Raw genomic sequence first — 13743 nt, forward strand, 5'->3', positions numbered from 1 at the left:
AAAGATTTTCATTTCTATTTTAGGAGTTTATAATTGGCGCCGTCACTGCTAAGTTGAATAATATTGCAAAATTTAGTTTAAATGCTTATACCAAAAAAGGAACACTGATAGAATACAAATTCACAATCACCCTCTTAAACAGGGATGGTCTTTAATTGGCTTTGAATTTAAGATGTTAAGTTCTTTTTTAATATAAATAAACGTTTCTGAATACATTTCACGTTTTGTCTGTAGAAAAAGCCATAGTAATTAAATCTTCTTAAAGGGGGCATAATATTATTTTTTTGTCATTCTATCAGACGCCACTTTTTGTCACTAACGTCGTGAGAGTCTGAATGTTAAAAAAAAATTTTTCTTCCCCCAACACTGATTATTAATAAGACCTGTCAACGCTACTGTCGTCATCTGTATTACTACCCCACCGCTTAGTTTACAGTTTGCAGCATCTGGACAGACATCTTTAGAAATTAATATTTTTTTCCGGTGAGTATTGAGAGAAAAATAAATTCTTTTTGCTAAAACTAGTAAAAACTTATGATAATTATTTAAAAGTTTTTTGCATTATAATTTTTTTAGCTTTGATGCGAAGCTGAGATGGTATTAATTTTACCATGATATGTTTATTTTTTTTTTGTGTCTGTCACTACTTTTCCTCAGCTCTCACTGGGTTTAAACTATTTAGAAAAATTAGTTGGGTCGATAACGACCTTATAGTAAACACTTATTGAGTTACAACTAATATAATACATAAAATAAGAATATAGAGTATGAATTATAAACAAACAACAGTAAGAATTGTACCCAACCACACATTTTATATTTTTTGTAGTATTATATAAAATTAATTTATGAACAATAGAAAAAAAATGCTTTGCCCTTAAACTGAAATCTGCTATTAATATGATACAGTTTTCCAGAAAAGCATATTTTTACCACTTTCTTAATTTCGACATGATTGAGGTTGTTATAATTGGAAAACTGTCTTGTATTATGCTGAACTTTTCATCAAATAATTTTTGTACACATTTTTAAAAATTGTCCCTAAAACAAAATCCTTAAGGAGAATTTGAAATTATTCCAAAAGAAACAGATCCTGGACTTTTAGTTAACATGAGACTATTTAACATTGATCCCTTGGTTTTTATATCAACAACTTTATAGTTATATTTTATAACTAGGTTTTTTTTTATTTTATATAATTTTATGGTGATATATTTAGTACAAAATTATTTATTCAAAGTATTATTAACTTATAAAGTTTTAATTTGTTCAATTACATTTAAAATTAATAATTTTCAGAGATTGTGAAATAATTTTTTCAATTTCGTAATATTTACCATATTTTTAACAAATAAGACCGAAATAATATTTTCTGTTCATTAGTACTTGGGTTCCATGAAACTAAACAACATTTTTTTTATAAATCTAAAGTACCTATGACACATACATTTTAAAAGATCTCAAATAATTGTTAAAGAAGAAAAATCTACTATATAGAAAATAGTTTTAATTGCACAACTTTGTCCTAACAAACTAAGAAAAAATTTTTTTTTTTAAACTATATTATAAAAATAGCAAAAAATTATTACTAAATACAAATTAAGTCAATTAAGAAAATATAATTAATTTTTTTAATTATTTAATATGTTTAGAATTTTTCTTGATGATATTACATAGTTATTATTGCCAAGTTTTGAATGTATGGTACATCTATAAGTATTATTATTTAGTTTGCGCATATTTTTTTTATGTGCATTTGATAATTTTAAATCTAAATAGAAGTAAATTGTTAGTTTTCGAATAAACACATTAATACTGTCATAGATACCTAATATGGTACATTTAACTGCCAAAGGTGGATTTTTCATAAAACACATCTTCAACCTACGTAATTGGCCAGCTTTCACAGTAACTGATTCTCCCCAATCAAGTAAATTAATTACATAAGTCTCTTCCCCGTTCACGTTTTCTTCAACAGATCTACAAATTCCTCTATACCATCTACCATCTCCTAAAATTAAAGTAATAAAATTATTACCAGGAAAATAATGACAATTTTGTTTTTATAATAAAGATATCGTTTGATTGTTATATAGCACTTTCATGAAAAATAAAAAACATTAAATAACTATCATAAAACCATAAATCTCTTCGAATTATACATATCATTATACTTTTTTTATAATTAAAAATTTTGATTACCATATTTAGTTGCACAAAGTTCATTTATTTGTGGTTTGTAATTGAAATTTTGAAAAACAGGCTGTCTATAACATTTAGTCATTTTATTTTCCATAGACCTTACGATATGTTCATCAACAACTTTTGTCATGCAAAAATAATCTTTTTGAGAGTACAGTACTCTCATGTGATAGCTACAATTATTTGCCAAATCGAGTTGAGGCAAATTTTCTAACATATATAATTTTGGTCTGTTATCGACTTGAGTTCCATTATGTCCATCCACAATATCATCTTGCTATAAAGCAAAAAATTAGTGTTAATATACATAATTTATGGTTACTTTATTTATCTTAAACGACTTTTCTGAAAAGCTATGCTTGTGTTAGCAGTTAATAAGAATGTATGATCAAAATTTAAGTATGGTTTCTAATTACCGAGTATAACTGTGTATCTTCCAATACAGATTTTGACCAATCTAAAGTTGATGATATATCAACTAAAACATAAATTACAAAAAGAATTTGTCCATATAATTTCTAATACATTTTTTAACAAATTTAATATAAAATGAAATACCGATTCTTCATCTCAAGTACTTACTTAAAAATGTTAATAACTTCTAAAATAGTTTATGTTTACTAATAATTTTATTAACTATATCATTATTCAATAAATAATCTAATTATTTATGTGTATTGCTATTTAATAAGTAATTGTATCTCAATTTTAAATTAAACATACCTTCTAAAGACAATTCTTTCAATGTGTCCAAATGAGAATCATTTGGAGTAGACAAGATGCAATACTGTGAAGCAGTGCTGTTCATATAACTTTTAGATAATGAATTTAATTTATTAGGTTCTGTCATTGATTTTAAAATTATATCTTCTGTTAATAGAAGAGTTTGTGTTCCACAATTTATCAAATCAAATTTGTTTGTTTGCGTTTCAGACGTATTATACACAGAATTAAAATGAGTCTGAGTAAATTTTTCAGAGAAAAATATCGAGGTCTGAGAAGTAGCGTCTTTAATCCCTTCAACTTGAGAAATTAAGTTATGTGATTGTGGTACACATTCTACATGAACCATCACATCCTCTGTCAACATAATAGTTTGTGATTCACAGTCTACTAATTTCACTAAATAAAATATAACGTTAATAATAATTAAGTTAACTAAAAAATAAATGTATTATAAATAGAAAAAATTAATTTAATAATCATTTGAAAATACAGAAAAATACCCTTAATATTTTTACTTATTCCAAATTTCTTCTTGACACTTCTAATTATACGTGTTATAAATTTAGCCATTTTTGATAAAAAATTTTTGATTATTACTTTACGACACTTTGAATGATTCCTTATTCGATTATTATTTTAATTTTGGATTCTAATTATGTTGAAAACTAATTTTAAAATCGTCATTCTTAATAAATGTACAAACGGTTACTATGACTAATTTTTTTTTTAAACCAACCAGAAAGAATAGGCTACTTTTAATATTTCTATATATAATTATATATTTTTTTTACAATTTTAGCTTCAATGAGAAGCTGAGAATTTAATTATCTTATAATAATGTGTTTATTTTTTTTTTGTTTCTGTCACTACTTTTTCTCAGATTTCACTGGATCGATTTTTCTCAGCGATATGTCAAAAGATCATAATCTAGTTGAAGACATTACCCACAAAAAATTTGCCCTCGTTCCCCGTAAATGGAGAAAATCCCACAAAAAATACCAATTTTTAAAATTGGACAATTTTCTTTTATGCAGGTGGGATTTAAATCTTTAAAAATACGAGTAAATAGTAGAACTTTTTCAACTTAACTTTTGAAAATGTTTCGAAAATATTCCAAGCCTTATGTATATATATATATCAAATTAGAGGTTAAGACAAATACTATAAGTTCAAAAAAAAAATTTGTCCAGACACCTTTTCTTCTATGGGGAAATGGCCGCCGAATTGAGCAATGTAATATTTTGATACTTAAACGTGCCATTACTTAGCTAAAAATGTGCAAAGCAAAATATTTAAAAAAAAAATTTATATTGAATCCTTAGGTATTGCCTCTTTATTTTGCATACATTTTAAGAAATTCTGACCATTTATCTGCAATCAGGGGAGATTCAAAATAATAACTTTTGCACATAAGTTAAAATTTTTCAACTTAACTTTTGAAAATATTCTGGAAATACTGACACTTTTATATACATCTTAAATTAAAGTTTATGTAATATACATAACTATAAAAAAATTTCGAACTTTGGTTTATCTTTATGATGAAAATGGATACTGTATTCAAAAATATGCTATTTTTGTGTTAAAATTTTTTTGATTTTGTATTATATTTTATTTTAAAATACCTTACAAGGGAAGTACACTGATTTTCGTAAATATTATATAAATTTAATTAACATAATATAAAAAGTTAAACTTATTAAATTTTTTTACTTTTTTTAAGTCAAGAAAAATAATTTTGAAATTTTAATTAGCTTGAATTTTTATTTTTTATCTACCCAACAAATGTGACGTACGGTGCCGAGTCGGTAACACTTGTGTCTATCACGCTTAGAGTACGAAGTTGAATTTTTTTTCACTTTTTCGTTTTAAGTTAGATATACATTTTTAATTCTTTTGTTTTTTATCTCATTTAGATTCAATAACTTCAAAGAATATCAAGGATATTCTCCCCTCATTTGAAGAAATCTCTTATTCATATTTAAATTATTTTACTATAGTTTTTTTTGTGGCTGTCATTTATTTTCTCAGCTCTCGCTTAATAAATTTGATACATTAAATTATCAAAACTAGTATCTAGTTAAAGATATTACCCTCAAAAATTGAAAAAAAAATCCCCTTTATCAAATAAAAAGTTGCTTAATCAGCTTTTTCCTTTTAGACAATTAAAATCATTCATACTTAATTTTTAAGTATTTATTTTTGAATTAGGTTTTATATGATAATAGGTTTCAACTACAACATAAAATAATTTTACTTTGTTATTTATTAATTTTTTAACTCTATATGTGTGTGCTACTACCAGTCTATATAATTCCGAATTTTTTGATAACATGTTGGTGTATAAGAAATTTCTAAAAAAAATTATTTTTAGTTTCATGTGAATTTAACAATGGATGTGTACAATTATAACTAATTTTTATAATACTTACAATTGTTAACAACTTTTTGATTGGTTTTTTTAGTTAAAGTAAATCTATAAAATTTATTAAGTTCTGAATATTTCAATTGTAGGATATTTGTAAACACCAAAAATTACTTAGAAATTATTAATTTGATTTCTATTCAAGTGATCTATTACGATAAAAATGAAAAAAAATATTGAGTTTTTGATAAATACAATTTATAAAATTTCTTGACTGCATATTTATCTTAACAATACCATTTTTTTAATTCTCATAAAATTTTCTATTTAATGATGTCAATTTTAAACTTGAAAGTTGAGCCAAAAGTCACAGTAATAACTTTTAGCTTTTTTTATATGTTAATACTCGTTTTTTACTAATTATTTATACTATCATCTACTAATTGCAGATTTAAAATCAGTGCGAAAAATCGGTTTAGAAAAGTATATTTTTGACTCCCATGAAAATTCCTTGTAGACTATTCGTAATTAACAACGAATGAAAAGTTTTATATCAAGCTCTTCAATTTTTATAAGTGTTTGCCATAAAAGTAACAACTATTTTAAAACTTTTTTCTAATTTATCCGTAAAAACTGTAATACTAAATTATTAAATATCTATTTCATACTATGTTTAATTTCTATAATAAATATTTATTCATACATTATATTTATAAATCAAAGGACTGCTAATTAGGAATAATGAAGGAAATAGGATTTCATTTTTCTTTTAGAATAATCCACCAATTTCTTAAAATTAAACACTATCTACAGTTTTCCATCGAAGCGTTTCTTTTGATAGTGATTTCAATCACTGCTACCTTTTATTTTTTGTATTTATATCAGTGGTGGTAGCTCGTGAATGCTGGTGGTGGGGGTATATAATACCGCTAGTTATAGGTATAAAAAAGGGTAAAATTTAATGTAATAATATAAAACACATAATATTATTTTAAAGATCGCAGTTGAAAATAGAAATGAAAATAATAATTATAGCTATTATACTATAATAGCAACTGATAGCGACAAGCAGTTAATACTAAAAATTAATTAGTAATTTACTAATATTTTACCATATGGACAACGCTACCGGTCGTCCAAATCCCGAACATGACATCACAGCTGAACAGAACCCTCAAGCACACGATTTTTGCGCCTCGCTAATAGTATACATTTCTGCTCGTGTGTGAATACTTACTCTCATATACTGAGGGAAATAACATTAATGTTTACACACCACAAATGTATTATAATTATTTTATTATTTAAGAATTTGCATTTTTAATTGTAGAATTAAGAATATACAATTAATTTTCTTCTTTTAATTAATTTTAGTAGAGGTTGTGATTGTCCAAGCCACGAGACTCCACTGATTTACATACATGTGTATATATATATACTTGGTTAATATTGATGTGGAATATCTACTGCATATAAAAACGGAAAATAGAAAGTTTATGATTTTTGGGTCATGTGGCAAATTAATTTCTTGTAAAAATAATTCTACAGTGATCATCATGAATCTTAGGATTATAAAATAACTATCTATTTTATGTTTTGTGATAACATTTGATTCATTTATTCAAAGTTTGATATTATTTTATTGGATAATCTTTATTTTCATGTAAATTGTTAGCAAACAATATGAGAATATTTAAAATAAATTTTATCGTTCCTTTTTTTAAATGTTACATGAATTATTATTCTCTATCCAGTTGACTTTTAATTATAACTCGAAATTATATTTTTAGAAGTTAATATAATTCGTAAAATAAATGAACTTTTAAAGTCGTAACTTTACAGTAACGTACAATTATATTTACAGTTTTTGGTTCGTAAAATTGTATTAATAAACGAACCAACAACAAACGACGTGTAATATTTTAGTTGGAAATTGAAATAGCAAAATATGTATGATGATTAAAGCGATTCGCTGTGCCATAAAGTTATTTAAAAGGCAGGAAAGGAAACACTTTTCTTCATTTCAACGTACCCCTTTTAGTATAATACAATTTTAATTAAGAAGCTATTCTATAGATTTCATTCTCATAAATTCTACTCAACAAAATACTATAAAATTATTTAAAAGACGATATAAATTAAAAATATATTATTTAATAAAAATGATTTGCATTCGCCTAAGAAATATGTTCTTACCATATTATGCTTTTCCTTGTACTTACATTTAACATGACATAACACTTAGTACAAGAACTAATGTATGACATAAAACACTACTGAAACAATTAAAATATACAATATATAATTGGCAATCATCAATATATTATAGTACCTTTGTTATAATGGTAATAATACCATGGAATTTAAATCCTATTAATTTCACATGTTAAGGTATTATTAATAGGAAAAACAAAATTACTGTAAAACAATCTACTGCAAAAATAATGTTTTATTCTTTCAAAAAAAAAAAATTAACGATTATTACATTGTTTTACAACACAAAATAATATGCGCGTTATCAAATTTTTGTTGATCACCAAATATCATGTTTCGTTTATGTGTAGTACTAATATAAATTCTTTGAAGTTTCATTCAATTTACTTATAAAGGTTTGTTGCAAACAATCAAGAAATACCAGCCAATAATAAATTATTAACGCATTGTTAAATGTATTTTATCCATTCAAGATCGATTTCAGTTAATTATAATAATTTGTCATATTATAAAAAAAAAAAAGTTTAAACATTGTTCGTGAAACAAATTAAAATAAAACTTTGATTTTACTCTAAAATGTTATCTAAACTTTTAATAAATTGAAGTTTGATATTTAATAAAATTACTTTTGCGTGACTTTTGATATTGGATGTAAAAGTGTTGAAATATTGAAATTTGTGATGTGGCAAAAATTAGTTATTAATTATTGATGAAAACTATAGTTGTCATTGGGTAATAAGATTTTAATTTTGGTTTCTTTAAAAATAAAAAGATAAATTTGTAATTAGTGAAATGCATATATATTGTGTTTATAGATGTTTTTAGAGAAACATTTGTTATTTTTTTTAGTTATTGCAAAAATTATATGAAATTAATCATTGGGTAATTAATTTGATTTTGGATATTAAACTATTGTTCATAGTATCAATAAAAAAAACAATTTATGATTCAGTATTTATTATTACATCATTATGACATTAATTTCTTATTTTATAAGCTCAAAAATATTTTTTTACTTTATACTTCAATAGTTACTTTATTATATTTTTAATCATATAGTAGTTTTTATATATAGTATTGGTTCATAATTTATTAGGAATCACTTGAATTCGCTTAAAACTTATGATTGAAACTTCCGAAAAAAAAAATGTTGAACAACTTTATATTTTATAACTAAATATTTTACTTTGGATGTCCAATTAAATGGTAGAGCAAATTTTTTTTAGTATTAGTAACACGTTCTTTAGAACTTGATGTTTCATTAAAGAATCGATAAACTTATCCTGTGCACTTTTATCTGCCATATTGTAAAATGTCTTTTTCTAAAACATACTTTTTTGTTTAGTAGCATCTACACTTATAAACACAATTTGTTTCAACACACTGAGACAACTTCAAATTTTTTCTTTGGGATGAGTTCACCAATAGTAATAGATAAATATTCTCTTTCTAATAATTTCTTGACTTCAGCAACATTTTTTTTAATACACTTTGATTTTAACGTCTATTCAATCATTTGTATTTTTTTATACTAACTTTACATGCCGAAGAATCTTATTCAGTATTGATAATGACAAAAATTATTTGAAGACTCATACTTGAAAACAATAAATCAAAATAAAAACAATATTTTACGTCACAAATCAAATCATAGAGTAACTAGAATACGAAACTAATATATAGCTTTTATAATCAAACTTAACCTTTAGTGACGAATAAAACTAATAGTCACATATTATATGGATAATTGTTGCAAAAATAGAATAAATACAGAAATTATTCAAAAAGGACTTTTCTATGCAAACATAATAACACTTATTCTGCGCGTTATATGTAAGATTTTAAATTAAAATTTTATACACACACAATGTATAAATAACTAAGTCAAAAAAATTATTTTAAAAAAAAGGGCACTTCCGTGAAAATACCTTTCTTGCACCTAGCCCTTAAATTGATTTTACAAACATCTATGATTTTTAAAAAAATTTCATAGTAAATTTAATTAAATATTATAACGGGAGTATCAAGTATTATTCTTTTTTACAAACTTTATTATATCGTAAAATGAAAACCAAAATGTACTATTTCTTTTGGAAATTGTGTACAAGACTAAACCTTTGTTTTTTGAATCACGATATGTTTAGTCAAAAAAAATCTTTTCATTAAGTTTCCCAATAGATATTAATTTTAGGAAAGTTTAGTGTTTTAATTTTACCTCTTGACTATCACTAATACTAAAGAATTATACTAAAAAGAAAAATATCTTTAATCAGAACCAGTTTAAAAGAGTAAAGACTCGCGTCAATTGGTATGTTCACCTATTTAAATAGGACCAAATACCTATTGGACCAGTGTACAAGTACTGTTCTGAAATGTTGGCTTTATTATGCGTTTCATCTCGATTTAACCTCCGAAAAAAAAGCATTGCTATTCATTCCCAGCGTTCATAATATTTGGGCTCATAACTTTTTGAGAACCAGTTGTCACACAAGGAATACCTGATAGACCGACAAAGGTACACTTCTTCGTTTCACACGTGTTTTAATAACTAATCACACAGAAAAACAGCTAGTATTGAGAGTTACAATAAATTGATGACCATGTACAAGTTTAATCAAATTATAATATTTTGTTCCTCGAAATCACTATAAAATGAAATGATAAGGTTGTAAATTTAACAATACATTGTTGGATGAGATTCGGCGGAATTCTCCACAATTATTATTTAATGTGTCGTAATAAATTATTTTTAAGCATTAAGTATACATAAATTTGTTGTTGAAAACCAATTTTCTTTTATAATTTTTAATTTTATGAACTAATTTTAACTTAAGAATCAGTAAATCTTATAAAAAAGATTTTTTTTGTAAATTAATATAAACTGTCTCAAAAAATAAAAAGACAAATTTAATAAATTCTTAAAGTATATTTTTAGCTGAGTGAAAATAACAGACGTTTTATTTAAAAACTTATTTCACGTTAAAACCAATGCTAAGAATTTAAAAATAAGACTGTAGAATATAAATAGAATTCGACCAACAAATAATACGATTCAAATCAAAAGAATAAAATATTCAATAAAATATGCATTTGATTTGTTTTTTTTTTTATTGAAAATAATTCCAAATATGATCATGAAACACTTAAAAAGTAATAGCGTTGTATCAAGTAATATTTAATGGTTATTATGAAATTTAGCAGGAAGAAGACATTACAATTTTTCTCTTGATCTAAAACAAATGACACTTGGGTTTTTAAATTTAAATACATTATCTTCTGTGTGACAATCGTTTGCAGCTTGTCAAAAAATATATAATATTGTAATTATTGGTGTTAACCATTTCACTTTTTCAGTTTTATATTAAATTTTTTAGTCATTCCGTGTTCGCAATTAAAATTAAATTTATATTTGTTCGTTTACGTCCATTATCGTGTTTTACTTGCGACCTGGTTTGCTCATATGTACACAGACATAACCATAAATATCAATTCTCAATTGTGGTTTTTGCATAATAAAGTAACAACTATCAGTTAACTCAGTACACACGATATTTTGCGGTTGTCGACTGATACACATGAAAAAGATGTGTATGGGGATAAGTTCATCTCAAATGGTTTTCAAACAATTAACCATGAATCTTACTGATAAAAATTGTACATATCCAGTTGATTCATACGTCTTGTTCATAATTTATGGAAAGTAGTTAAATTTCAATTTCCTGTCACATCGTAAGCCAAAATAATCGTGTGAAGTCTCTATAATCTCATCAGAGTTGTTGATATTTTACACTTTTAACCAAATAAAATATAATAATACTTCGCAACAGTGTTACTCTAACAAAAACCAGCTGTAAATTGTTTTACACTCGTACACACAAATATAAAAAAATTTATAAAAGTTTATGTGTGATGTAGAATATTATTTTATAAAAGAAATATCATACTCAGGATTATGTCATGAGATCAGAATAAGACGAGTTTAGACTTTCTTCTCGGAGGTTTAGTTTGCAATACTCAACATTAAATTATAAATTTAAATATATTTTTAAAGCCGCTTACTTAAAAAATCGTATTTTGACACAAATATAAGCTTAACACTCAAACATTATTCAAAGAGCCATGATCTATTAAATATTTTTTATGTTAATTGGTATAAGAACTTTATCATGATACTATTCAGAATTTATAACAATCAATTATAATTGATTGTTAAAAATTAAAATTATTGTTACAACAATTCCTGTTGTAACCAATAATATAATTCCATAATTACAGCCAAATATAACAAGCGAAGGTAAAACTTGGGACAGTTAAATATTTTACAGATTTCATGACTAAATTTTGTGTATGGAAAAAATTATTACTTAACCACTTAAACGTTTCATATAATGATAACTATAATAGAAGGGCTTGGTGCAACAACCCATAAGGCTATTTTTTTCCAGGATAATCAATTTTATCAAAATTTGTTCATTAAAAGTAATGGAAAAATGTTTTTTCTAAACACTGAGTTAGACTGTCTGGTTGTTGCATCAAGCTCTTCAATTAAGATAGTTGAAATAACTGAATATTCGGTTAACCTAACCATACATTTAGTTACTCCGAATTTTTTATAAGACTTGTATTTTTTAGCAATATTTGTAAACATTTTACAAGTGCTGTAGATTGATATGACTGAAATGTTAATAGATATTTAACTGGCCCAACTTTGACCACAACCTCATGCTAGCCCATTTAAGCCTACACATGTATATATTATATTGAGCATAAAAGTAACTGAGCTAGTGGAAACAAGTACCTTTTCAAATAAAAAGATTCAATTATTTTACCATATGATATTTATTGAAATTCAGTTAATACATTTATTTTTGAATAGTTTATAATAATACACACATAGTTATTATTTTCAGTTTTTTCCGATACAACGAATATCATTTAGCGCTTCATAATTTTATTTAAATTTGTATTTTCTAACTTATGTTTATTGAAAAGTATTTAAATTCTGTGTCTCAGGAATTGCAAGAATTTTGGTAATTTTTCATCTCCTTGATACATAATTCATTCTCAAATAGTAGGTACGTAGTTGTGTAGTATAAAAGCATGTAATGAAGTTTATATTTAATTTAGAGTATTTAATAGTCACACAAACGCATTACTTTGCGTAATGGAACTATATTCGACGCATAGTTATTTACAATAGAATAAACATAAAGGTTTACTTCTGAGTTTATTCATACAAATAAATGTAAATAGCTTCTAATATTAGTGTAACGTAATTGCTCATAAACAAAAGGGTTATTAATTAAACTCGACATACTTAGGTAACAAATATTAATGAATTTTGTATGTATTTAAAAAGATATAGAAAACTATTACAAATTCCACAGTTATTTTTAGTAGAAATAATAGATTCAACTATTTTGTATTGTTTATAAGGTATATTAAACAAGTTAAAAGCATTTTTCGAAAAGGAGGGCTTTGAAGCGGTAAGTTAGGAAATGCGAGGAAAGCAATGGAGTTTTAAAACCCGTTATGGTAAAACAGCGATGGATTTGAATAAATAAATAAATCTAATCTGTACATTAATATAAGCTACATGTTATTAAGCCATTGCAGTGGCAGTGGTGGAGGTGCTCTAGCTAAGCGATTTGGATCATTAGCCGGTGACGAGGACAACGATGGACATTATTAAGAATAATAAACTTAAGCGTTTGTATGTGTACTAAAAGTATTGAGTAGTAGGGAGCAAACATGTAAATAAATATATTTATAGGTACTGTCAAGCGCTACCGTCGCACCCACAGTGGTGAAAACTTCTTCGTGTCGTCGCCGATGTATATCTATTGCTTGCGCACTATCATCTCTTAACGAGAGGTAATTTATGTCTTCTTATTATTATTTTTATTTTTTTGTAATTATTTTAATGAATGTGGAAATCAACTTGTTAAATATAAATGCGATACGCAGACGGTATCCTATCAATATGACTGTCGCTTTCTTTTTTATTACTTAATTTAGATTTCCCTTAATCATCATTTTTCTTTCTGATAATTTTTACTTGATTGAATCAAATTGAAACCACTCACTATAATAAATTTATTTTCAAGTCAATTAGAATTACAGTTGATTTCAGCTTATAAGTTGTCCATAACGCAAGTATTTTATAAGTGGAAAAAATTTAGTAACAAATATACAAAAAAAAATGTATTAATAAATCATAAATTTAAAAATTATTC

At 24.9% G+C, this 13743-nt stretch overlaps 2 protein-coding genes across 2 annotated transcripts in view; one reads left to right on the forward strand and one right to left on the reverse strand.

Annotated features, from left to right (window-relative positions):
* Positions 1-933: 933 nt before the first annotated feature.
* LOC126900197 (uncharacterized) overlaps positions 934-13743 on the reverse strand; it is a 359021-nt gene continuing 346211 nt past the window's right edge. Inside the window, exons 4-6 of the mRNA XM_050675713.1 lie at positions 2203-2479; positions 1829-2011; positions 934-1041 (exon numbers count right to left, since the gene is read on the reverse strand). Coding sequence (XP_050531670.1) covers positions 989-1041; positions 1829-2011; positions 2203-2479 — 513 coding nt within the window. The 3' untranslated portion in view covers positions 934-988. The remainder of the gene's footprint in view (positions 1042-1828; positions 2012-2202; positions 2480-13743) is intronic.
* LOC126900198 (uncharacterized) overlaps positions 13330-13743 on the forward strand; it is a 66607-nt gene continuing 66193 nt past the window's right edge. Inside the window, exon 1 of the mRNA XM_050675715.1 lies at positions 13330-13381. The gene's annotated coding sequence lies outside the window, so the exon portion shown is untranslated. The remainder of the gene's footprint in view (positions 13382-13743) is intronic.

Source organism: Daktulosphaira vitifoliae, unplaced genomic scaffold (assembly GCF_025091365.1).
Source record: "Daktulosphaira vitifoliae isolate Bord-2020 unplaced genomic scaffold, ASM2509136v1 Scaffold_3, whole genome shotgun sequence".
Taxonomy (NCBI): domain Eukaryota; kingdom Metazoa; phylum Arthropoda; class Insecta; order Hemiptera; family Phylloxeridae; genus Daktulosphaira; species Daktulosphaira vitifoliae.